The 27,433-nt window shown below is 39.8% G+C and overlaps 1 protein-coding gene across 4 annotated transcripts; it reads left to right on the top strand.

The window, feature by feature from the left end:
- Positions 1 to 2,447: 2,447 nt before the first annotated feature.
- Positions 2,448 to 27,433, top strand: LOC134210997 (uncharacterized). Of its 4 annotated transcripts, none has more exons than XM_062687503.1 (5): positions 2,448 to 2,614; positions 2,725 to 3,113; positions 18,498 to 18,727; positions 18,793 to 20,006; positions 24,461 to 27,433. In XM_062687503.1, exons 3-5 carry the CDS (start codon positions 18,634 to 18,636, stop codon positions 26,462 to 26,464), a joined length of 3,312 nt encoding a protein of 1,103 aa, XP_062543487.1. In that variant the 5' UTR covers positions 2,448 to 2,614; positions 2,725 to 3,113; positions 18,498 to 18,633; the 3' UTR covers positions 26,465 to 27,433. The 4 variants fall into 4 exon arrangements, with proteins under 4 accessions (XP_062543487.1, XP_062543486.1, XP_062543485.1 ...); XM_062687502.1 differs by adding an exon at positions 4,007 to 4,219 and having other exon boundaries at positions 2,448 to 3,113; XM_062687501.1 differs by adding an exon at positions 4,007 to 4,295 and having other exon boundaries at positions 2,448 to 3,113.

Here is a 27,433-nt window from a genome sequence, read left to right as displayed (position 1 = left end):
TTGATTTTACTTTATCTCTGAGAGCATCATTATCGGTCGCGAGCATTTTAATCACCCGCGTAGCGCATTCATTTTAGTTTCGTCACTCGTTTCCGTATCGGTCACTATTTTCGGCTCTCAATTTGGTTGCTGTATTCCGTACCGGTGACGTTTGACAGTTGACAGTTCAACAAATAACAGCGCTCTTATCGCGCTACCAAATTTGGTCACCTGTCAGTCGCGCTACTGTTATAGCAGCGCGTTTAGTAGTGACTGGTAAAGTGTCAAGTAATGATACTGCGCTGCCAAACGGCTTAAACTCACCACCGGTAATCTTGCTCTAATGACAGTAAAATCAACAGTGATTCATATCGTTCGGGGCTGCCAGTTTGAATATGAATCTGAAACATTCATTTCCTCAGCAGCTGTTCTAGATCCTTTTTCTTCTTCTTTCTTCTTCACGGGGTGGCGAGACCGAGGGCGACACTGCTGTTTTTGATTCATTTTTTATACCAGTCAACTGTCAAAAACTTAGAACTGGTATAACGCTCAGTTCTATTTTCTGCAGATTTGAACCACACGCAGAAAAAACTACGTTAAAAACAAACATATTCTAGGTAAATCCAAACATAAATTCAGTTTGTTCTGGCATCAAAAATAAATATGTTTGGATCAAACATATTGTTGCATTTGAACCGAACAAAAAGTTTTGTTGAATCAAATGTGCGTTTCAAGTTGTTTCAACCAGCTAAATGTTTGAAGCAAACATGGATATTATCGTTTTGGTTCGACCGCTCATAATATTTTCTTATCAATTATACCAATTTTCATATTCTGGTAGCATTTGACTACCAGATTTCACAATTCCAAACATCCATATTTCATTTACTTACCTTTCTGTACCTGAAAAACATAGGGTAAAGTGCCCAATAGTGGACCCCCAACCAATAGTGGACCCTCCAGCCATTTTTGCAATATTACAACACAATGTAAGGGTCTGTTCACAAATTACGTAACGCTTTTGGGGGGAGGGGGGAGTGCCCACTTGCGTTATACTTTGTTACGCTAAAAGGTGGGGGAGGGGGTGGGTACTACCAAATGTAACGCATAACGCGAATAAAGGTTTTTTTTAAATCACTGATTGAAGTAATTGCTAATATGTCTTAATCAAGACGATGAATTCGTATCAACCTTTCCTTTTCACTACCATACTACGCATAATTGTCCCATGCTAGTCTCTGTAGCTTTTTACTTTTTATCAGTGCAAGCTATATTGATGTATTTAAAAGACAGCGAGTTTTATTCGAATAATTGTTGCTAAATTTCGAGGCATTTTTGTCTCACGATGAATATTTACGATTTCTACAGATTATATAAAAAGATAAAAATGATGGCTTTTAAATTTTCTCAGTTACGCGTTATATGGGGGAGGGAGGGGGTGCGAAAAATGTTACTTTTTGTTACGAGGGGGAGGGAGGGGGTCAAAAACTTGAATTTTTGCGTTACGTAATTTGTGAACAGACCCTAAACATTTGGCTATGAAATTCCATCGGGAGAACCTACCTTATAATCCTATGATTTAACTACATGCATTAGAAATTCTATGGAAAGTAAAATTAGATGGTTTTTTACAATTCTATAAAAAATAAACACGACAGTGTCCATTATAGGAATATTTTGGGGGTCCATAATAGGAAAGAAGAACGTCCCGAAACGGAACATAAAAATCAAATGAAGTGTCGACTATAGGGAAGCAATTTCCTATTATGGACCCCCAGGGGGTCTACTATAGGGCGAATTCAGTCAGACTTTAAAATGTTAATTTCAACGAATAACGTCGAGTATTTGTGTGTTTTATGTATGTATCGTAAAGAGGAGATGCAGAGCTTCATATAAGATATCATGCAATATTAATATTTTGAAAATTTCTACTCCTTATGACAGGCAAAATTTCGCCACTAGGGGGTCCACTATTGGGCATTTTACCCTATATTTTTGAAGCAAATGGATGAAATTTGTATCCGTGCAGTTCCTTCGAAACTTCTCGCATGTTGGCCTATAGGTATACCTTTCCCTAGAGTCCTATAAGAAGAGTAACGTTATGTGCCACGTTTGACAGGTCTCCTGCTCGTTTGGAACGCGCATTTGTATGAAACTGACAGACGATTCTGTTCCAATTCTGACACTTGACGGCACTGTTATTATAGTCACTGTACCTTTCCCCAAATTTTTAATCTCGTTCTATTGTCCCAGTCAAATCTTTGACTTATGTAAGGTAAAGATTTTCAAAGAACTCATACTTTTGATCTTTTTGAAATTTGACCCTAAAAAAGTTAAAGAATCGAGTGAGCGAATAAAACTTTTTGGAGAGAAATGTCTATTTGGGAAATGAGATGCAGCTTCAGCTACCCCTAAACCTATCTTCTGCATCGGTGGACCCCTCAAGCAAAGTTTTTCACCTTCACGCAGTTCGGATTTGTTTTCGAGTCGCGTGTGCGAGGTGGCTTTTTTGTGTCCTCGAAATCGTGAACAATTTTGGGCTGTTCGAGTGGCTCTTGATCGTTTTACGTTATCTCGTCCAAAAAACGTAAGCCCCCACAACAGTTACGCGGTCCCCAATATGGCCTAAACAAAGGTAAAACGCAGATCTCGAGGATCACATTCATCATCAGCAACTAGCAAGACACGCGATTCGGATCCATATTCATTCAGTCGTGGTTGTGTTTCTCTCTGACGTGAACGTAGCAAGCGGTTGTCCTCGTGCCGAAAGGAAAACGTGTGAGAAAGAGTCAGTGCGAGGTCGCAAAAGCAGATACCAATCGCAAGAAAGACAAAGAGAGAACATGTCTCAAAAACACAGCTGAAGTTTTTTTTTTTGGTGAAGAACAAGGAGAAACGTCAAACAAGAACGAGAGCGAACACGGCGAGGGCAGAGCACCAGAAAGGGAGCGAAATCAAAACAAACCGACTAGCGGTTTACGACACGGTTGTCTCTCACGAAGGATTGCTCGCACGGTAGTACGCTCGCACCCATACTTTCATTCATTGATCCGGACACACCACCAGTCATTGATAGCGGTATCATAACGGTGTGAGTGCTCGGCTGGACCGGACCAGTGTTGCCATTTTGTAAGGTAAGAACAATAATGACGCCTGGAAAACAGTATAGTAATTAGGATAGCTGGACTCATATAGGATACATTTTTATTCTCAGATTTTTATAAACCAAATTTAATTCACTAAACCCAATTAATTGGATAGTTTCCAAACTTGGTAGTGCTGTTTCTTGGAAACAATAGACACACACTTGTCGAAAATAGCCAGTTACACTTTCAGGTCTGTTACCTTTTTTATTTATCTACCTGTCGCTGGCAAACCCAATACACTGTAAAAATAGTTTACACACAAACGCCTTTAATATATTTTCTTTTGACTAAAGTATTTAATTATTATTACCTCCGCTTTTTTGAATCATTTGAATGTATTGCAACAATTTCTGAAAAATAAAATATGTAATTTTGAGTTTTGGAATTTTGAGAAAAAAACATAGTTTGTTTTGTAAATAAACACTTTACAGAGTTAGCTCTCTAGCGCAATGCTTTATTGGTTCCAAGGGCGGTGTATGCGGCGCCCCTGGGTAAATGCTGAAAAGGTATGACATATTACTACTAGGTGTATTAATTTGATAGTTTTTTGTTAGGCTCATAATTTTATTTTCACGTAAAAATATAGCCACAAAAAAAAAGCGCCAATAAAAATACTTGTTTTTGCCCTAATATACGTGTATCAGATCCAATTAATTTCCTTGACCTGACTAAAGGATACAAATGTAACCAACAGGGTATTGTTATCGTATACAAATAAATAACAATTACAATAACAAATCGTTCCGGACATCCCATAACCGCATAACTGAATATATCCTACAACAAGTGTACGCATGGATTGATAGAAATTAATTTCTCTTTACATTCTACGAGCCAAATAACACTAGTCATTCAAAAAGGCGTTTGGTCCTGTTTTGCAGAACCCCGACCATTATTCCTGCTTATTCGATCCGGTAACACTGCTGCCTTCACCACGACGAAGTAGTAGTGCAAGGGGTTGGATCTCGCTTGGCCAGCTCTCCCTCACAGACCGTAGGGGTACGAACAAATCGACAAAAGCTGCAAGTGCCAAGGAAAGTTTTTCCCTGAAAATTTAAAGTGAACCCAATATAGAACAGCAGTGTGGCTGGCAGGTAACTAATTGCCTAATCCTTCCGATGGAAGTCGCCATCGGTTGGGAGCATTAAAAGCACAGCCAGTTGTCAGCAGGTCAGTTCTAGTTCGTTCGTTTTACCTTCCATTTCTGGACCTAGCGCAGACTGTATACGAGCAGGGTTTGTGCACCCTCGGGGATGACAGTAGCAGCTGCTTCTCGTCCGTCGGACTGTTGTGCAGTTATAATATTAAGATGGAAAATCGTAATGGCTAAGCATTTCGCAAGAACCTTGAAATGTGGAGGTGACTGTGTTGAACTTCATCCGAATTCCTGGTGACAAGTGGAGCTAAGCTAAGCCGAGTTGTGCATCCCGTCGAATACAGATTTTCCATATGAGCCAAGTGAATGCCCTCTATCTTACACTCCATTGATTTTTCACACTCGCTCGTCAGTAATTCAATTAGTATCTGTAAAGAATGACAATCATTCAACATCGGCGCAGCAGTGAAGAGTTGACATGATTTTTATTTTATTACAAATTATGAGCACGGTCGGTGCCTTGAAAAGAAAAGTCATAAAATGATTCGCTCTTCTTGCATGATAAAGTTCCTAGAAGTGATTGGAGAGCGGAACAATATGACGACACCCGTGTGATACATCTGCTTTCATAGGTCGTGAAAACACAATATGAATGAATAAACCGTAAAGGATTCATGGCGACCAGTCTCATCATCAGAGCAGTGCATGATCGACAGTAGATGATTGAGGAATCGGTAGTAAATAGTGATAAGAAAAAAAAACAGAGCATACGCTTCAGCAGTACCGGACTTTGGAGTTTCGTCGCATTCAATAAAGACCAACATTTGGAAAAGCTTCAATGTCAAAAATCGAATTGTCGTGTAATTCTATTTGGGGCATTTCACAAATTACGTAACGCTGTAGGGGAGGGAGAAGGTCAGGCCGAGCGTTACGATCCATAAAAAAATGAACCTCCCATATAATAAGTGTTACGTGGAGGTACAAAATCATCAATATTTAGCGTTACGTAATTTGTGGAAGAACCCTTTGCTGTTTATTGCTTTTTCAAATTTGGTGGTGAAATTTACTTTTCATTATTTTTTTTAAGCTTGAAGTTCTTCTTAAATGTTAATCTTGAGGCGTACTTAATACCTCAATAAAGCAATTATTGTTGTTATCGTTCTTTTTTGTGCAACATAACGTTAGTCATTTGATATGTCATACATTGTACGTCATTTATTTCGCTGCGTATCATCATCACTGTCAATGGGTGGAGTTTTGTAACACGTGGGACAGAATGGCATTCTTCTCGTGCTGTGTTACTGTGTCATGTGTTCATAATTGAGGTGGACTGATTAGTGTCGTCTGCCAGCCAACCCCGCAACTGCATATATTTTTACATTCTGTATAAAATAAATTAAGATTTATCTTTGATATCAGTTCGTTAACCTACATATAATGCCATGAGGGAAGACTGCGCTGTATTTGTGTAATTTGTTAAACATGGTGTAGGCTTACTTTGGAATATTTCATGATATGTGAATAAATTGACTCTTTGCTACCGGAATACGTTCAATTGCTCACCTAAGGACGATTCATTAATTACTTTAATAATAATGGACTCTATTAACTCACCCTTTCTCCTTCACCCTTTTTTATGAAACCTTTTTATGGTCTTTTTCGTCCATTAGAAAAGGCAAACAATAATTAACATTAGCAATAACAAATTTAGTTTAGGGAGCATCCATAAACTACGTAACGCTTAGAGGGGGAGTTGCTCAAAGGTGTGACAATCCATACAAAAAGTGTAACATAGGGGGGTGGGGAGTTTCAAATAACCAATTTTTGTGTTACGTAATAAATGGATCTTCCCTTTTACTTGCTTATATAAGTTTGTTTTGAAATTTGTTTTCGAATGAGACGATGAAATGAGGGATGCTTCTCTCATGATCGTTTTAAGTAAAAAAAAAAAGCCCCAGATTAATCCACCTAGCGATGGTGGTGCCTTTCTTGCGAATTATAAAATGTAATTAATTCACATTTACAGTAATATTCCGATTTTATCACCCCTCTGGTGAGTTTTGTTATGAGGAAATAGCAAATGGAAATGTGACAAAATCGAAAAAAAAAAATTCCAATTTCACAATTTGTTTCACAAATATGGATTAGTTTATGTCTTGGGCAGGCAAAATACGTGAACGAAACCCGTTATTTTCTTGTCGAACAGGCTTTCAAAATTCTTTACAGGTACTCATAAATTATACATAATAAACCACAGACGGTGAAAGTTATTTCATGAAAATCATTGTTATTTTGCGGTATTATCTGCAATAATAAAAAGAAGGACTAAAATTTTCAAAATTTTTGGAGTTACAAAATCGTATCGAAAACCTGATAAAATCGGGTCGACACTGCATTTGCATTTATTGCAGCAATTTCTTTAAAAATTATAGTTTTTCAATTTTGAATTTTTTTTCCTTCGATAAAAAATAATGTCAACAAATCCGGGATTCGCGTCGAATGCAACCTGTTGTGAGAAAATCTGAAAGTACAAAAAAGTGGTTTCACATTTTTTATACATGTTTGTTGTAATGTTGTAATGTTGTAATGTGTGTTGTAACATCAATTTCAGCTTTTTTTACTTTTTACTATAAAAATGAGAAATTTCCAATAAAGGAATCAGGGCAGAAGTAAATAATTATAAAATTTCCCTGAATAATGCAAAATTGTATAAACATAGATATACATAAGAAAAATTAAAAAAAAAAATAACAAAAAAATTGCAAATTTGATCATAAAAATTACAATTGAAAAAGAAGAATTTTTCATAAGGCCAAATTTTTATTTATTTATTTATCATCAGAGTAAGGCCGGAGTGGCCTGTGCTGCACATAAAAGACTTCTCCATTCAGCTCGGTCCATGGCTGCACTTCGCCAACCACGCAGTCTGCGGAGGGTCCGCAAGTCGTCCTCCACCTGATCGATCCACCTTGCCCGCTGTGCACCTCGCCTTCTTGTTCCCGTCGGATCGTTGTCGAGAACCATTTTCACCGGATTACTGTCCGACATTCTGGCTACGTGCCCGGCCCACCGAAGTCTTCCGATTTTCGCGGTGTGAACGATGGATGGTTCTCCCAACAGCTGATGCAACTCGTGGTTCATTCGCCTCCTCCACGTACCGTCCGCCATCTGCACCCCACCATAGATGGTACGCAGCCCTTTCCTTTCGAAAACTCCCAGTGCGCGTTGGTCCTCCACGAGCATCGTCCAGGTCTCGTGTCCGTAGAGAACTACCGGTCTTATAAGCGTAAGGTCATAAGGCCAAATACAAATATTAAAAAACAATTATGTCTCCCCCCCCTTGGATTTTTTTGCTCAAAAATAATATTTTGAGGGGGCAACAAAAACAAATCGGATAATTTTGAGAATTTTCAAAACATTCTCAAATCCGAGGAGTTTTTTATTTTTTTCATTTTAATATTTATTTTTTATTATCCCCCCCCCCCCTCTCCTTGACCCTTTGGAGATCAGTAGGACATAATTTAAAATAAATTTTAGTAAAGGCCTAACAAAAAAAATCATTTAAAATATAATAGGAGAACTGTTCCATTTTCCATCTCACTGAACATATATTCATACCATCGTAAAACAAAGAAATGATGCACCAATCTTGTCGTTTCTTTTTGCTAACATGCGTGCTCACTGCAGAAAAAATCACTAAAATAAAAAACAAATCAAATTCCTTTTCATTGCTTTATTTTTGATGGGATGGAAATGGGAGCTATGAGATGAAGTGCCAAACCGTTCTCCTAGATGACATCTTCTTAAAAAAAATAGTGGGGTTGTGCATAAAACACGACCACAAGGTAGCCGATTGGACACCGTAGAGCAATCGTTACGATAGATCTTTCTGCCGTCTCTGCGATTGTGTTTTGTACTTGAAAGAAATTTCTTCTCGGATCGGATTTCTTTTGAGAAATGGTCTTGACAAAACCGATTCTTTCCAATAACGAACAGCAACAAAACCGAATTAAGGCTCCCCCAAACCTAAGTGATTTCATCGCCGCGACGGCGACAACTAGTCGCCGCGATTCCATCGTTGAGTCGCTGCAGGCAATGTTCTATTTACGCTTCCATACCAACGGCGACAAAATCGCTGTCGCCAAGCGATAGAATCGCGTTGCGACTGTCGCGTCGCGTGTGTTTGGGGGAACCTTTAGAATCTTAAAATAGAATTTCACTTAACTGCTACTGATGAATCATGCCAACCATGCAAATTAATTTTTGCAGCGTCTTCCTCTGCTCAATATTCTTTTATATAAAACTAGCAGACCCGACGAACTTCGTTTCGGCTAGAATTGGTTTATTCTCTGCTTAGTTCTCGAGTTATGCAGAAATTTCTGTTTCATTTGTATGGGAGCCCCCTTTCCAAAGGAGGGAGGGGTCTCGAAACATTTTAAGAACCTTCCCTGGTCTCAAAAACCTCTGCATACAAATTTTCACGCTGATCGGTTCAGTAGTTTCGGAGTCTATAAAGTTCAGATAGACAGAAATTCATTTTTATGTATATAAGAAAAAGAAGATTGTGGTTGTTTATATAAAACACTAACAGCAACAAAACCAAAAACAGAATCAATAGAGGATGCTTGAAGGAATTTCGTTTGAACGACACTAAACTCCTCCGCTGAACTTGGTGTCACAAATCCAGAGTTTTTGCCACTACTTAGATTTCGCGATTTTCGAATAAATAAAATGCTAGATCTAAAGACGTTTGTTTGAAAAGGAGTGTTATTTCTTTCATGATGGGCTTTATTTGCATTATCAAATGTTGTTGAGAACAAAACGTTTGAAGGCTATTAACATTATTTTTCGGATATGTCCAAGCCCTGACTGAATGGCATGTATTATACTCTTAAGCATTCTTCAAACAATTGTTATGAGGAGAGGGACGCCACTTGTTGCTATTTTTAATCCTTTATTCTAAATCTGATAATTACCTGTAAGAGCTGGTGTTCCCCAAGGCAGCATACTGGGGCCCATTTTGTATAACATTTTTACTTCTGACTTACCTGATTTACCACCAGGGTGTCAAAAATCTTTGTTTGCAGATGACACAGGTCTCTCAGCCAAAGGGCGTAGCCTTCGTGTCATTTGTAGTAGATTGCAAAAAAGTTTGGATATTTTCTCCACTTACTTGCAAAAATGGAAAATTTCCCCGAATGATTCCAAAACTCAACTTATAATTTTCCCACATAAGCCGAGAGCTTCTTATTTGAAACCTTCTAGCAGACATATTGTCACTATGAATGGGGTTCCAATTAATTGGTCTAGCGAAGCTAATTATTTAGGACTTCTGCTAGATCAAAAATTAACTTTTAAAAATCACATTGAAGGCCTTCAAGCCAAATGTAACAAATATATTAAGTGGATATCTACTTATAAACAGAAAATCAAAATTTTGTCTTAAGAACAAACTTTTGATTTACAAACAAATTTTTAGACCTGCCATGTTGTATGCTGTGCCAATATGGACTAGTTGCTGCAATACCAGAAAGAAGGCACTTCAGAGGATTCAAAATAAAATTCTGAAAATGATTCTGAAGTTGCCTCCGTGGTATAGTACCAATGAACTTCATAGAATTTCTAATATTGAGACATTGCAACAAATGTCCAACAAAATAATTTCCAATTTTAGACAAAAATCGTTGCAATCTTCTATTGCAACGATTAACTCCTTGTACCCTTAATATAAAATAGATTAAGATTAGTTTAAGTTGAAAACATTGTAATTCCTACATGGTTCAATTCAACCAGAGGAAAAATTCTAAGTGCCAGAGGCAATTGAAATGTATTAATAATAACTAAAAATTTAACATAGCAAATAAGGATGATAGTGTTAAGAAAACACGGAACACCTAGTCTAAGAGATGAATGCATGTATTAGATAATTAGCAAATAAAATCAGTAAAAAAAAAAAATCCTTTCTGAAACATCACAAAACATGTCTATTGAAGGACAGGAACACCCATTTTTACATTGTCAATTTCTTTGTAATGCCGAGATATTTGTCAGTTTCTGATTGTTTATTTCTTTTACGATGATTCACTTATATCATATCATTTTTTAAATTTTTTGGCAGGAATTCTTCTTAGGGTTGGAACATTTTATATGGCTTTCATAACTTTCATCTAGAACGAATAAGGGTTTATACAACAATTGGAAACACAAATAGTTTTTTTGATTTGACGCAGATCCTCATTTTAATAAGTGCTTCCGTCGTTCAAGAATTTAAAGATGATTCTCAAAAGTTATTTCTGAAGGTTTTTTTTGCGATATTTTTGAATAACTCCGAATTTTTTTACAGGATTATCAGCAGAAAACCAAGAAACTACCTAAAGAATTTTTTCACAAGAATTCTACGAGGATCCTTTTATAAATTCCTTGTAAATAAATTTCAACAACATTAAGAGAATTTTTGCAGCATTTAAAATCCGAAAAAAGTATGAACTCTTAGAGAAACTTTCAGAAAATATTCCTCTGGAATTTCCAAAAGAATTTACGCTTCAGACGAAGTTACGTTTTGGCCAGTTTTTTATTATTTGCCAAGTTTAACTATAATTAATTATGATCAAATCTGACCTGAACATTTTTTGTAAATCAATGTATCTTGTGCCGAACTTTATAAAGTTCGATCAACAAAAAAATCAACTGACAATAACGGAACAAAACATGAAAAGCAGCCAAGTTCCAGTTGGAATGTATATCCATTGAAGAATAAGAATATTTAAAAAAAAAACGAGTTTGAAGAGAAGACGTTCAGTAAATTGTATTGAAAAATTAGAAGGGTTGTGTACAAGACACGACCGCAAGGTAAATGTTGGACAACGTAAGGTATGTTACCGACTTGATTTTTATTATTCATTGTTCGAATTAATTGAAAAGAGCCTATTCTAGTAAAAAGAATTATTGCCGACCATCATCACTCGAATCACAGGTTTTATTTCCATCCATGCGAATACATTTCTGTAGCTTGTCCTTCTGACGTAGGTCGTGATTTTATTACCAGCGGTAACGTTCTTCTGCTTCCAAGCGACTTTAAACAAAATTCGTCTCGGCTAAACCTTCAAACTTAATTTTTTTACCGGGATCTCAGCAATTTGTTCAACTTTTACCGAGATTCGCACAGCCGAGCCCCAGTAAACATGTTTTTCGCCGAGATATCTGTCAAAGTTGCTGAAAATCAGCAAATAATTTGCCGAAACCCAGCTAACAAGCCTCATTTTGCTGTGCGGATTTTGCCGAGCTGTAGAAATAAAAACTGAGTGTGTTCGCTTCGACAACTTTCTTGCGTCGCAAAGCGTTTAATTTGCACTTTAACCAAAATTTTTCACACAACAACCTTTCCTTGTATAAAATGGTGGTCCTGAAAAGAACCAATTTATTGGTCCTGCAACAAAACCACATCCAGAACCATGCCAGAAAATTTCGCTGCAGTGCCGCTGACGCCGACGATAGCCACTCGATAGTTTGGCGCTTAACCGCTACAGATGCAGAAACCACCGCCTTCGATGCTAGGATCAATGCCACCGTTTCCCTCTCTCCGTTTATTTTCTCTTCGTGACCACTCACCGTGGGTCATCGTACAGAATTGGCGCGCAAGCACGATTCATGGGCCTTTTTATACCCGGAGAAAATGAAACGGAAAAACACCCTTCGGGTAAGACGTTGTCCAAAGTAAAAAAAAAAGATATTTTACGAGTCTTTGCATAAAGTTTAGTTCAAAATCGCACGGATTTGGCGCGGAATAGATTTAATGTCACGCGGAAATGGCGCGGATTTAGCGCAGAAAATATTTCAGGATCTCCGCGGCAACCCTGCAAATCATTATCACACAAATTACTATAATGTCCGCCTATCATCTCTGTCTTGTGGTGCGAATGTGAAAATCCTTTCTTCTGCGAATGTGATTATCCTTCCTTTTGCGAGTGTGGTTGTGGTCCTGAGAAGAACCGGTTTTGTGTACCTTTCGTCGTCATTCGTGTTCAGCTGGGGCTGATGTTTTTGGCGACGGCTTCGATTCCCTCAGGCCTGACCAGCTTGTTCGGTAACTGGCGCGCGTCAGTCTGAATTCTAGTATTCGCTTTGCCGCGCTGTTGCCATCTAGCGGCGACGGACGTGTGCGTGAAATCACTGTTTTTCAACATGGTGAAGTATAGGAAGTACATCTTAAAATGTTTTTAACAGTGATATATTCACCTGTCATAAGACGAGTTTATACAATCCCATTGAATTCCACCACTTAATTGTATCTTGACAGATACGTATTTCGACCTCAACAGTAAGGCCGTCTTCAGTGTCTCGTACTTGACTCGACTAAGGGGCAGCAGGGACTATGTCCAAGGGCTTGACGACCCCTCCCCATGGCCACTGCGAGTTAGGGGGCCTGCCTAGGATGTGGTGGGGTTTGACAGTGGGCTCTGTTAAACCTCTACAAAAAGCTGCATGTGTCCATAAGCAGGCCCTATCAAACCCAGTCAACACATGAACGTATATGGTGTCGTGTAGGATGCTGGAGTGCAGGCGATAGAGGTACTTTTCCACACAATATGTATGTATATCGTCTCCAATTTAGCATCTTGTATTGCACCATGTGCGATTTTATGTAGACTGGGAAGCGACCGTGCGCCGCTCAAAGCGCACAACCCCAACACGAGTGCCAACCGGCATATTAGGATTATTACCAGTGAGATCCTGATTACGGTATACTGGTCAAGGCAAGTGACACACACACGCGCGCGAAAGTAATGCAAAATAAACGACATGTAAAATGAACGTAAATTTACATTCTTACTTAACGTCAAATAGAGATAAAATAAGGGTTGCTGAATAACATTAGCTTTCGATTACTATCAATTATTTTCAATTTTAATTCCGTTTCTTTTTTACTTTTCTTACGTTAATAAAATGATAACGCGGGCGCCTAATCCGAAATTCAAATGAACAATCGCTCACTTTGAGCGATTGATTGTTTATTCTCGCGAAAAATGAACAATTGAACAAATTAAGGAAATGCTAATACTGCTGTGTAGAAGTTTCATAGGTCACATTACTTTCCATGGTGAATCCCAATCTATGTTACTGATAACCCCACCCAACTAACACTACTTCCTTCCCGTGGTAAATGTGGAGATGCAGAGGTATTCTCGGTCTCTAGTAGCAACAATTACCACACACTCACATTCCCTCCCTTTCCCAATTGACTGTAAGGACTTGGCCGGCGCCGTTATTGATCAACATTTGCGAGCTGCTGAAACGTGCACTTCGAGAATAGTTGGTAAATCCCAACCACTATTCACTTGGATCGTAGTGCAATTTGCACCAGTTCTGATCAATCACGGAGTAGCAACCATTGATATGTACAGTCAGTCTAAGCTAAGCTATTTGATTTAAATTAACATGGTGCAGCACTCATTTCAGTCATAGGCGATTGCTTATCTGGCATACCCCCACGTCTCTTCGGCATATGCAATATTTTACTCAATCTCTCAACATCTTACTCTCATTCTCTCTCTCAGGACGGTAGAAAATGCGACGTAAACAAAAATATGCACTAGGGTGGTTCAAAAAATCGATTTTGCTCCACAGTGCTCATCTGATTCTTTATCATGTTCTGAGTGTCCTCTGAAAATTTGAGCTCATTTGGATTAAAACTGATTTAGCACAAGCGATTTCAAGTTTGCATGCAAATTGGTATGGGGAAATTTATTTTTCCAGTATACTGTAAATGACGCTTCCGCATTAAGCGCAGGTTAAAAGAAAACCTACATAGTTAAAAGGAATACTCAACAGCTTTCACCCAACAAAAACTGCATGTTGATTAATCGCCCCAATAATTAGTAATCGATTTTAATACAGGTTGCGAATCTTTATTCATGATCGTTAAACTTCTTTGAGGGCATCACTGAAATGTGCAGTGCAACATAGTAGCCTGAATTTTTGTGCGCTATCTTTCGCGCCACGAGCAGCAATGTTGCCTGTTGAGGAGTTATGCAATTAGGGCCAGAAAACCACGGTATAGATTAAATTCGATTACTAATTATTGGAACGATTGATTAAGATGCGGTTTTCACTGAGTGAATGCTGTTGAGTATTCCTTTTAGCTTTGTAGGTTTTCTTTTAACCTGTGCTTAATGGAGAAGCGTCATTAACAGTATAATGAAAAAATAAATTTTCCCATACTAATTTGCATGCAAACTTGAAACGGCTTGTGCTAAATCAGTTTTAATCCAAATGAGCTCAAATTTTCAGAGGACACTCAGAACATGATAAAGAATCAGATGAGCACTGTGGAGTAAAATTGATTTTTTGAACCACCCTAATATGCACGTTCCACGATAACGTGATGCCAGATGGTATTATTCATAATAATTTTTATTTGGTTGAGAAGATATATGCACTCATCCAAATTCCTTCCAAATACTTGAAAAAATATTGTTTTTAGTCTTTGAAATTAAGATAATTATAAATAACATAAAAGCGTCAACGTTTTAGACAGTTTTCCTATTAATGATGAAGGATTATCTTCATACTAAAATAAGACTCATGGCCTTTTGGCAGCACTGCACAGCTAGAAGTTCTTGAGCCGAGGTGATTTTTTGTTCGGTTTGAGGATACATTTTTAAATGTATTCTAATATGTTTATATAAGATCTAGTGATACGAACAATTAGAAAAGATTGGAGTGCGTGATTTCAGCATTATTGTGTGGTGATAAACAGCCTGAAGCAATGGTTGTATCGAGCACTGTGACGATTTTCAGGTAGGTGTTTATTTGATAATACCGTTTTGTAAAAGTGGAAAGAATCACTCCGGCTCAGTGGTGTTGCAACGAAGAGCAAAAGTTTGAAATCTTCATTTTTATTTTCTATAATTGGATCGATTGGAAGTGAAATAAATGGTTGAAAAATATTGAGTATTGTGCGCGATAAATGGGAGACTTTTTTTTTAAATTATCAATCATAAACCTACGGCTACCAAACAGTATAAATCATGAGTTTTCTGTGCAGTGAGCCGGGAATGAGGTCCATAGGCCCAAGTAGTGATTTACCCTATGTTGAAAACTTTTAAATACGTAGGGTTAGAATTTTGAAAAACTACATGTTAGGCTCTTTATCTACACATGTTTTTTAAATCAAAATAATTCAACTTTCGTGTTACCTATATAAAAGTAAATTAAATTTCTAACCCAAAAAAGTGAACAATTTTAGGCTAAAATGTGTTTTAACACTCTAATAAGCATTTTAAAATTGACGTCCTATATCCTTTGCTGGGTGAAATAAAAAAAAGCATCAGTCGGCCCCCATTTTGTTTTCTCGCTTTCGTCAGGGCCGTAGGGCTTTCGTAGTGCGCCAGACGGGAAGCTCTCCGCTACGGCTGCTATCGAAGTTGACGATGCTCTTCTGATCTTGCTTTTGCCGCCTTTGCTACCGCCTCCTCGTCCTCGTCGTCTTTTCGCTGTCTTGCCACCGTCAGCTTTGGTGCCACACTGTCATGCTTCGTTTGGTCCGAATCGGTGCAGTCCGTTCGATACGATGCGCGTGTAGTGAATGACACGGCACTGCTTGTTTTATACACAAGGATAATTTTACGGAGGACCAAAAGACCCATAACTTACATCGATCTGATGTCCGTGTTAAAAATGCATGACCGGGATTCGTTGGTTTTGGAATTTTTACTGGGTATGACAAGAATTGAAACTTTCAATAGTGTATCGTAAATAATCCTGAGTTTCAATGAAATTGACATTGCTGGAGAGTTTTTGACTCAATTTATATATAAATCTCCAATATCCTTCGAAAGATGAGTGCGCTATTAACGTTTAAAATCTAACATGATTTCGTGACAGTTCCCAATTTTAGATTCTGATTTGACACCCAGTACTCTCGAGTAAGACGTTGTCCAACGTCAAAAATTTACTCAATTTGATTGGCGTTTGCTATTTAAAAAACAACTTATTTTTTTATGAACAGGAATTATGGTCAACTCGCGAACTAATGGCACCCGAAAGTCCGCGTTTGTTGGCTTGTGATTTGTTTCATTTTTATTTTTGTCTAGTCTAGTCTACACATACACAGCCAGTTCGTGGAAGAATCCTGGAAAGTGATAGATTCGACTACATCTATCACTTTTCTTGTCTATATTTTTGTTTGAAGCACATCATGAATGTATTTCAATCATAAAAGCGGCCAGGCCTACTGGGCAGCGTTGAAAATACCTGTGAGAATCAATTCTTAACTTGATTTCACAATTAAACCATAGAACGGGGGCATCTCGTACCAAACGCTCCGTTTATAATTTTGAGTGATGGTTGTTGAATCGTTGGGAGTGGCAGCTAAGATGGTTAAAAGACACTTCTTGGGCCCTCAACGTCTTGGGATCGGACTCAGTTTTTAATCTAGTGCCCTGGCTTATACGCTGATTTTCATAGAACTTTCGTGTGTTATTAGCGCGGTACAGTGTCTCCGTCTCTTCACGGTCTCGATCATCCTGCTGGCGCTTTTTCTTGCGGAAAATCTAGTTTTGCCTGCTCCGCGCCCGTTTATATCGTGCCTCGTTCGCCGTCGTGCGGTGTTGCAGCAATCTCGCCCATGTTGCATTCTTCTCTTCCACTAACTGCTCACATTCGCCGTCATACCAGTCGTTTCTCTGATCCGGGGGCACCGTGCCAAGTGCAGCGGTTGCGGTGCTACCAATGGCGGATCGAATATCTCTCCAGCCATCTTCAGAGACGCTGCGCGTAGCTGCTCTTCCGTTGGGAGTGCCACTTCCAACTGCTGCGCGTATGCTTGGGCTAGTCTACCGTCTTGTAGCCGCCCAAGGTTAAGCCGTGGCGTTCGACTTCGACGCGTGTTGAACACCGTCGAGAGTTTTGGGGTGCAGGCATACTGCAACGAGGTAGCCGTCGGATTCAATATTCGCACTACGGTAAGTGGGGACGTTCGTCATGTCGGAGAAGAATTTACCGTCGATTAGAACGTGGTCGATTTGGTTTTCCGTTTCTTGGTTAGGTGATCTCCATGTGGCCTTGTGGATATTTTTCCGGGGAAAGTGCTTCGGACTACCATTCCACGGGAGGCTGCGAAGTTTATGCATCGTTGGCCGTTATCATTCGATACGGTGTGCAGACTATCCGGTCCGATGACCGGTCTGTACATTTCCTCCCTTCCTACTTAAGCGTTCATGTGGCCGATGACGATTTTGACGTCCCTAAGTGGGCATCCATCGTATGTCTGCTCCAGCTGTACATAGAATGCTTCTTTCTCGTCGTAGGGTCTCCCTTCGTGTGATCAGTGCACGTTGGTGATGCTATAGTTGAAGAAACGGCCTTTAATCCTCAGCTTGCACATCCTTGCGTTGATTAGCTGCCACCCAATCACACGTTGGCGCATCTTACCCAGCATTATGAAGCCGGTTCCCAGCTTGTTGGTGGTGCCACAGCTTTGGTAGCAGGTAGCCGATCGATGCGCGCTTTTCCACACTTTCTGTCCTGTCCAGAAAATCTGCTGTAGCGCCACGACGTCGAAGTTGCGAGGATGTAATTCATCGTAGATCATCCTGTCGCAACCTGCGAAACCTAGCGACTTGGAGTTCCATGTTCCAAGCTTCCAATCGTGATCCTTTATTCGTCGCCTAGGTCTTTGCCGATTATATCGAGTCGTATTATCTTTTATATCCTAGGCAAGCCCACAACTCGCAGATGGCCTGGGGAGGGATCGTCAAGCCCTTGGACATAGTCCCTGCTGCCCGAATGTATATCCTTCGTTGGAATGTATATCCATCGAAGAATAAGAATATTATAGAGATTTAAAGAGAAGATGTTCAGTAAATTGTATTAAAAAACATCAAGGTGCAGCCCAAGGTGCAGGTTGTACGCAAAAGTGACGTACGACTACGAAGCCATTCGAAATTGATGGTATATGCCATGATGATTTGTGTCTTTTTATTAACATTGAGCAAACTGCTAGGAGGACAACTGAATCAACAAGTCGAATAGTTGCTCCCAGTTAGATAGACTTTGGGTCTCCAATCGTGGAATCGGCCTCATCGCCGCTGAAGCCACTTGACTGGTTTTCATTGGAGGACATCACAACCCTAGAGAACACCATCCTCAAAAATGTCCGGAAGAAAGGAGAAATACGCAAAATCAAAAGCAGCGTCAAACCAAACCCAAATATATTTATAATAATAATACAATTTTGCAACAGCCCTAGAATAAAAGTATTGTTTCTTTCATTACAGGTACCGGTTGTTATCAACACTCTACGGTCGTCAATAATTGTTAGCAGGTCCCTTGTTGTGTTGGGCAAATAGAGAGCAAGTATTTATTTAAGACATACAATCTATCAAAAGTCACAAATAGCCCGTTCAAAACAAAATGAGTAGCAGAGACAGTATAAGTTTGGCGAAGTTGAAGGGTCAAAAATGGCGGCTTTTTTCCGACATTCCTAGTAAATGGACTGGTTTGGATTGTAAGTATGCATTGTTCCAGTTCCAAAGTGGAGCGGTTTGTAAACGTTCCATTTTTGCCTTTCAGCTGATGATGAGGACATTCCAATAAGTGAACTCAGTGGAGATCACCGCAGCAAGTCCTCCAAGTCGCACGGTAGCCACCATAAAAGCAGTAGTCGAAATTTGTCGGCTACGTCACTAGGATCCCATGCTAGTAGTAATACTCACCGGAATAGTGCCACTAATCGGCAGAGAGGGAGCGTCATGCGCTTGGATAAGTCTGACATGGGATTGTACGGATTATGTCCAGAAACCGACCCATTCTATGCTGTAATCTGTGATATTTGTGGCAGCGTGGTTAAACCACAGGGCCTTCAGAAGCATATGATAAACCGTCATCATTCCTATTACAGCCACGCGACCAAGAATCTAGCATTGCTGTTACACAGTAGTAGGGATCATCACCATAACCATGAAACATCCCGCAGTACCGCCAGCTCAAACGATTCTAGTAGGACCGATAAGCTGTACCAATCTTCTGGTGGGAGCTCATCAAAGCACGAAGATTTGGATAATACACCTCTCAAGATCCGAAGTAGTAGTTCGAGCTCAAAATTAAAAAGCAAAAATGGCAAAAGTGTATCTTCATCTCACAGTTCCTCGCATCACAACGGCAAATCTTCCAGCTACAGCAGCAATTCTAAATCGTCCACACATGAGCCTAACCCACCGACTGATTCAAGCAGCACTGTTCCCGCTTCGCGCGATTACCACAAACACGAATCTGCTTCTAGTTCAATCTCCCAGGCCAGTAGTGGCATTTTAGATAAGAAAGCCTCCTTCACTTCTACCTCATCCGGTGTGAGCAGTGATAGCCCATCCTCCATCAACGCATCGCCTTCGGGAAAAGGAGGCAAGCGGAGCAGCTCGAAGGTGGCTTCCTCCGCTTCATCGTCGTCATCATCCTCATCGTCGTCGTCATCATCTTCCTCGTCATCCTCGTCCAGTACGACCAGTGGCAATGGTAGCAGCAGTAGCAGCAGCAGCAGTAACAGCTCCCTCTCGGCTGCCAGCCACAAAACGCAGTCTTCCACCAGTAGCGATCGGAAAAATGATCGGCGGGAATACGATCCGGATAGGCACTGCGGGGTGGCCAGTGTGGACGGCAAAAGGCACTGCACTCGTCCGCTAAACTGCAAGTCCCACACACTGTCGTCGCGGCGCGCTGTTTCGGGTAGAAGCAAAGCATTTGACAAACTGTTGTCGGACCAGAAGACCAGTGGATCAAGTAAAGATGAGGTAAGTGATGGGGACTATCTTATTCGGCTAACGGTTTACAATTTTGTCATTTGGTTTCAATTAATGTGGAACCACAGTTTTTTTTAACAAATTGTTCTTTTTTACAATTTGCAAATAACATATTCCTTCGTTATGAGGATTCTGATTTCGTAACAGCATATGCTCCTAATTATTCAATAATAAACTAGTGGTTTATTATACAGTAAACTTTCCCTAACTGGATGTTCTGCAACTCGATATTTTTCCTTAATCGATGAAACAAAAAGTCCCTTGTATCTAGCATACTGCGTTCTCTCCGTAAGTCGATATCTCCCTTACTCGATATTCTCTATTCCGAAATAATTTTCCAATGCATTTTCACCTCGCTAACTCGATGTTGTCAGAAACAGTTACATGCACGATATCGTTAGTTAGAAGTTGGATGTGAGAAGTGATAAGTGAGAAATAAGAAGTTAGAAGTGAGAAATGAGAAAAATTAGAAGGGAGCAATTTGAAGTGAGTAGTGAGAAGTGAAAAGTTGAAAGTCATAAATGAGACGTCAGAAGAGATTTATAAGAAGTTATAAGTGAGAAGTGAGGAGGGAAACTGTAAAATGAGAAGTGAGAAGTGAGAAATGAATAGTGAAAAGGGAAAAGTAAGAAGTGAGAGATTTAAAGTGAGTGATGGGAAATGAGAAGTGAGAAGTGAAACGTGATAAGTAAGAAATAAGAAGTCAGAAGTGAGATATAAAAATATATAAGCGAGAAGTGAAAATTTAAAAATGAGAAGTGAGAAGTGTAAGCTTGAAAATAAAAAATGAGAAAATTGAAGTGAGAAGTGAAAAGTGAGTAGTGAGAAGTAAGAAGTGAGTAGTGGGAAATAACAAAATAAAAAGTGAGGAACTCGAAGAGCGAAGTAGTAGGGATTAGTGAGAAGTTAAAAGTTAGAATTGAAAAAGATAGAAGTGAGATATAAGTGAGAAGTGAGAAGTTAAAAATTTAAAATGAGGAGTACAAAGTGGGAAGAGGGATGTACGAGGTGAGAAGTGATAAATGAATAGTGAGAAGTTAGAGTGCGGAAGTAAGAAGTGAGTAGTTGGAAGAGGGAGGTGCGAAGCAAGATGTGCGAAGAGAGAATAAAGAAGTAAAAAGTGAAAAGTGAGAAATTAGGAGTGAAAAGTAAGTTGTGAGAAGGGAGTAATAAGAAGTGAGAAGTGAGGAACGAGCAGTAGGAAATGGAATTTCTTTCTTCTTCTTCCTTCTTTCTGTCTTATATCTCTCCACTCACTTCTCAACATCTTACTTCTCAACTATCATCTTTCACTTCTCATTTCTTGCTTCTCACTACTCACATCCTACTTCTCAATTCGCAAATATCACATCTCACTTCTCATTTCTCACTTTCTACTACTCACATGCTACTGTACACATCTCACTATACTCAGTACTCACTTTTTTTTAGTACTCTCTTCTCACTACTCTGTATTCATTTCGAACATACCATTTCTCAGTTCTCGCTGTTTACTATTCATTTCGCTTCTCACTTTACTTAATAAGGAAACAAATTTTAACTATTCGGCCAAATATAAATGTATTCCCCCGCCCTGGAGCCATCCTTAGCCGTGCGGTAAGACGCGCGGCTACAAAGCAAGACCATGCTGAGGATGGCTGGGTTCGATTCCCGGTTCCGGTCTAGGCAATTTTCGGATTGAAAATTGTCTCGACTTCCCTGGCCCTGGGCATAAAAGTATCTTCGTGTTAGCCTCATGATATACGAATGCAAAAATGGTAAACTGGCTTAGAAACCTCGCAGTTAATAAATGTGGAAGTGCTTAATGAACACTAAGCTGCGAGGCGGCTCTGTCCCAGTGGGGGCTACCCCAAATGGCATAATTCCATTTGGCATAATGCTGTTTGGCATAAGTCCGTTTGGCATAATGCCATTTGGCATAACGATTTGAATAGCCAGGGGCCATTTGGCATAAAGACCATTTGGCATAACGACCGTTTGGCATAATAAAGAAAAATAGTCATAATGATTTTAGGGCCATTTGGCATAACGACCATTTGGCATAATGACCATTTGGCATAAAAATTAAAAGAATTATCAAAACTCTTGGAAGAAGCTCAATTTACATCTGTATTATTGCCTTTTTCTGGACATATGCGTATTTTAAGGAGTGATTTACTTTTTCTCCTAACGGGTGCCGTACAAAAAATGGGATTAAAAAATGGCTCGGGATAAAAATACAAAGAAGTACAGTTTAATTTTTTTTTTTATTCCTTTGTTTATTTGTTAGGCACTCTGTGTTACTTAACCGCTACTGTGCCGAGATCTACTGTGGTATTCTGCTCTACAGAATCCACACAGAATCTATTTTTAGATTTCCATTACCATTATTGTTGTCGTTGCCAGTCCAGCTCATCGTGAGTCCATTGTGTCCGTTTGTCCATGTCGTGTATTCAATGATCGTTGCATTGTTCGGTTGCCTAGTACAGTTTAATCTGATATATGTTATACAAAGTGTTGTCCTTAGTCTTCAAACTTAGACTAATTAATTGGCATATGTTCCGTGGTTCGCCGTGCTGCTTATGATCCTGCTTATGAGTTGCTTCTTGGCTTTGGCATTACAATCACCTTTGTGTACAATAGAGCTGAGTATATCAAATAATGCTTTGGCAGTTTTCACAACATTTTCACGTTTAAAATGTTCGACCGTGTACTTTTCCCATAATCTTTGTTCGCTTGAAAAAATTACAAAGCGCGCCGCAGTATTTTTTGTTTCTACGACATGTTGTGAGCAGTGTTGGAGTGAAAGTGTGTGTGTGACAATTCTTAAAGTCATATTTATTTTGCCTTATTTCGGGTAAATGCGTACTTTTAAAGAAGGAGTCATTTACTCTTTTGCTTCATTCCGGGCAAATGCGTACTTTAAAAGAAGGAGTCATCTACTCTTTTGCTTCATTCCGGGCAAATGCGTACTTTGAAAGAAGGAGTCATCTTCTTTTTTGCTTCATCCCGGGGAAATGCATACTTTTAAAGAAGGAGTCATCTACTCTTTTGCCTTATTCCGGGCAAAAGCGTACTTTAAAAAAAATGAGTCATCTACTCATTTGCCTAATTTGGGCAAATGAGTACTTTTAAAGAAGGAGTCATCTTCTTTTTTGCTTAATCCCGGGCAAATGCATTCTTTTAAAGAAGGAGTCATCTACTCTGTTGCATTATTCCGGGCAAATGCGTACTTTTAAAGAAGGAGTTATCTTTTTTGCTTCATCCCGGGCAAATGCATACTTTTAAAGTAGGAGTCATCTACTCTTTTGCATTTTCCGGGCAAATGCGTACTTTTAAAGAAGGATTTACCTATTTTGCTTCATCCCGGGTAAATACATACTCGCAACCGTAAACAATGCCTTTTCCTGCAAGTTTCTCAACAACAAGGACCGCTCCCAGCTAAAAATCACTTGGAACTGGTGGCGCTCCGCGCCTTCTATCAAACAGAAGTGGAAAATATCGCCAAAAGTCTTTAATCTTCCTGAAATCAGCAGAAGAAGTCAATGTTTACGCGACTTTCGCCCTTATGAAACAACAATGTCGATTGTCGATATATTCCTACGATTAACCTTTTTTGTGCCAAGTGGTAATTTTGCTAAACGGCCCGTTGTATTTAATTCATTTATCAAGGATTATGCCAAATGGTCATTATGCCAAACGGTCGTTATGCCAAATGGCCTCGAGGTACCCAACAAATTATGCCAAATGGTCGTTATGCCAAATGGCCTTTAGAAATTCAAATCGTTATGCCAAATGGCATTATGCCAAACGGCCTTATGCCAAACGGCATTATGCCAAATGGCATTATGCCATATGGGCTTCCCCCGTCCCAGTGTGGGGATGTAATGCCAATAAGAAGAAGAAGATAAATGTATTCCCTATCTCGATACCTTCCCTAACTCGATGGTCCCTTCAATATCGAGTAAGGGAGAGTTCACTGAATTAATTGCATATTGCTCGACTATTCGGCCGTAACGAAAAATATTTTTTTTTTGTTAAATATATTGGTTGCGCATATCAACAGCACTTGTTTCGAAATGGACAAAATGATATGAAATTTGCGAAACTAAATCCACGTGTCTTGGAGGCACTCGAACCCTCAACTCCCTACTCTCTACATAGGCGTGATAACCCCTGCACAACAAGAACACTTAAAGATAACGTTGGCGGAAAAGCCTTCAGAATCCAAGTACCAACCTTTTCGGATTCTGATGGCTTTTCCACAAACGTGATGTTGTTGTCTAAGGGTTATCATGCCTATCTAGAGAGTACGCCACGCCTAATAAATTATTTGTTAACAATGTTCCAGATTTTAATCTGAATTTTTTTTTTGACAAGGCTTCAAGGGTTTAGCGTGCCTGTTTGGTGTATTCCTACATTCTTTTTACGATTCATGACGATAGCTTTATTCGTTTTTTTTTCAGAACTTTATCGAAGTGGAATCATCAAGCAACTCATCCTCGGGCTTCGAAGTGCGTTCAACAACTGTCGCTACGGATCCAACCTTCAGTGTAACAAATGAAAGCTCTCATCTACTGTACACTCCAGAGAAGTCTAGTCCACGCAATGAAAGTGCTCCATCTACTCCAAGCAGCCTGAAAACTACGAGTAGTTGTAGCATTGCGTCGTCACCATCAACAAAATCATCAGAAGGCAAAAGCGAACGATCTAAACACAAAGTTCGGTCATCTAGTTCAAATTCATCCAAAAACAATGTGTATCATGAGAAACCTGTATCGATGCAGCCTCAACCAGCTCTGGCACCACCACCAGCTGCAGTTGCGCCAGCACAGGCCTGTTCCGTTACGCAGCAGCAACGACTTCAACAGCCACCGCAACAGCAAATTTCTATCCCAGCGGCAGCAGAAATTCTTGCGCAGCATTTCGTGGAAGAAAACCCTAACACGGTTCTTTCAGATGCCACGATAGTAATGGATCCTAACACTAACTTACTGAAACTCTCCGTTTCTGGAACCCTACACCCTGCCACCGAGAACGAAACTCCTGAAGACTCTATCCAGCAATTCACTACCAATCTAATGCAGGAACAACTAACAGTTACGGTTCCACTATCTGTGATATCTTCAATGAATATTTCCGGAGCCAACCTGGTCAACGTTAATGCTGGGAACGACGATCCAAATGCTATAACAAATACAACGACTACCTTGAACGGTGGAACCACGGTTACGATGCATGCTGGAGAAATTTTGGCTGGCAGTGGCGCCACAGGGGAGACGGGCATGGCCAACCCAGAACAATTTATCCCTGCTGAATTGATTAATCAAATACCGTTGGTGCAGGCAGCGGACGTCACTGAACTACATGATCCCAATCAATATATAACAACGTCAACGGGGCAGGATCTAAGTGAACATACGTTGATCACGAACTTCAACGACCAAATCAACTACACGATTCAAACGTTGGCACAAAACCTAAACGCAGAACAAATGGCTGGGCAAACGTTGCAGACAGATCTTTCTGAAAGCATAGACGACATAGTTCCGACGATTAATTTGCTTCCGGCGACCGCGAATCCACTTGTTCTGCCACAGCTTCAAGCCGACCTAGCGGACTCCATCATACTGACTCCAAATCAGTTGACCACAATATCTCAATCGTTGGTTGACCAACATTTCATTGAAAACGTTACGTTGAAACCAGAATTGGATATATTGACCGTAAATACGCCGGTGGATATATCTAAACTGAACCTACTGCGAACTGTGGACAGCGAGTTTATAAAAGAACGTCAGCAACAACAGCAGCAGACTAACGCTCACATCGATGAATTCCGAGGAGTGAAAATGTGGTACAGCAGCCTACCTAAGCCACTGCACGTCAACAATTTCCAATTGCGCAAATTGGGCGGAGGGTACGTCGTCAACCGGAAGCTGCTTAGCATCCGCAAGAATTTAGTCAATGAATCTAACAACCTAGCCAAGTCGCTGAACTCCCAGCTGTCGCCCATTGGAGGTCCTCGAAGTGGGCTCAACTTCAACACCTCCAACGCGCGATCTGGAGACCTACTTTCCCCTATTTCCGGAATGAGCAAAAACAAAGACACTAATGGCGGCCTAGGCCTGCCGGGATCCCCAGTGGGTAACCGCCTAGGCCAGATAAACCGTGGCCAGCGACGGCTGATACTGCCCCAGGCTTCTATTAAGAAACCAACCGAAAAGACTTCATGCTTGCTGAGCAATGCATACTTTAGGAATCTAATCAGCTCTATGCAGCAGCAGCAATCCCCTAGCCACCAGTCCACCAGCGGCAGCTGCAGCAACCAAAGTTTGAAGCGACCTGCCTCTTCGCTGACGTCGTTATCAAACAAACGCCTGAAGATCATAAACAACATGCAAAATTCGACCGCCCCACCCCAGATGCTCCTTCAGGGCAGCGGAAAAGTGAAGCCAAAAGTATTATAATTAGTGATTAGGATCTACAATCTCGACAGCTCCGGAGGCGACACCGACGACAGCGAATAGAGAGTTCAAGATCCTGGGAGTACAGAGCAACACATTGGGAGAAAAGAAACTACACTTAGTCATTCGAATGCTAGGCACTTAATTAGTTGGTACCAAACTAAAGCCCCGGTTAGCGTGAACTTGCTTGGCGTAGACCGGCATATTATGGACTGAACGAAGTAAAAATAATGTCTGTCTCTATGTATACATGCATATAAATAATTAATCAAAATCATTGAACAAACACTATGGTAGATATAATGACAAATTGAGGGCTCGTTTTGGGATGACCTTAAAAATATTACTTCTGTTATTTTTTGATTTTTTTCATTTGTTGTGAAAATTTAGTTTTTTTTTTCAATTAGAAATAGCGACAGTTGTATTGAAACAGTTTATTTATTTTACAAAAGAAAATACAAAAAAGTGTAGAACTCAGACTTTTTATTCAACTTCTTACTAAAAGAACTATCTTTATCGAAAAATTCTTTTGAAAAAAAATCCCAACAGAAGTCCCTTAGAGAGATTATTGTTTAGCATCTTGCTTCCGCTGACGAGCAGATTCCTAGATGACTGTAAGTATGTTAGACAGGCACTACTACCTTACTAGATTATTCGAATGATGGTAAAGTCCGAAAACCATTTCGGATTTTTTTGAAACGTTGACTTGACGTGTGGCAAGTTATTCCTTAAGATTTACGGACAACGCACTGAATGCAACAGCTCTTATTCACACAATTGTCCATTGTGGAGTTTGAGAATCATCCCAAGATCAGACAATGGAAAAAGTTTAAATTGCAAAATCGAAGCAACTAGCACTTGAACAAACAAAAAAAGGTAAGACAAGACTAAAAAGTGAATGACAAAACTATGATTCTGTAATTCAATCTCTTTTTGAAATGAGTCCAAATACACATAAATCATAAACTCAAA

This window comes from Armigeres subalbatus, chromosome 2, assembly GCF_024139115.2.
Source record: "Armigeres subalbatus isolate Guangzhou_Male chromosome 2, GZ_Asu_2, whole genome shotgun sequence".
Classification (NCBI taxonomy): domain Eukaryota; kingdom Metazoa; phylum Arthropoda; class Insecta; order Diptera; family Culicidae; genus Armigeres; species Armigeres subalbatus.
Note: the sequence above shows the minus strand (reverse complement) of the source record. Positions and strands in the feature narration are given on the sequence as shown.

What these genes read in the sequence shown, in the direction of transcription:
- LOC134210997 (XM_062687503.1), top strand. Translation starts at nt 18,634, where the DNA reads ATGAGTAGCAGAGACAGTATAAGTTTGGCGAAGTTGAAGGGTCAAAAA. An exon ending in TAAATGGACTGGTTTGGATT is followed by an intron (nt 18,728 to 18,792) that starts GTAAGTATGCAT and finishes TTTGCCTTTCAG; the next exon opens with CTGATGATGAGGACATTCCA. An exon ending in GTGGATCAAGTAAAGATGAG is followed by an intron (nt 20,007 to 24,460) that starts GTAAGTGATGGG and finishes TTTTTTTTTCAG; the next exon opens with AACTTTATCGAAGTGGAATC.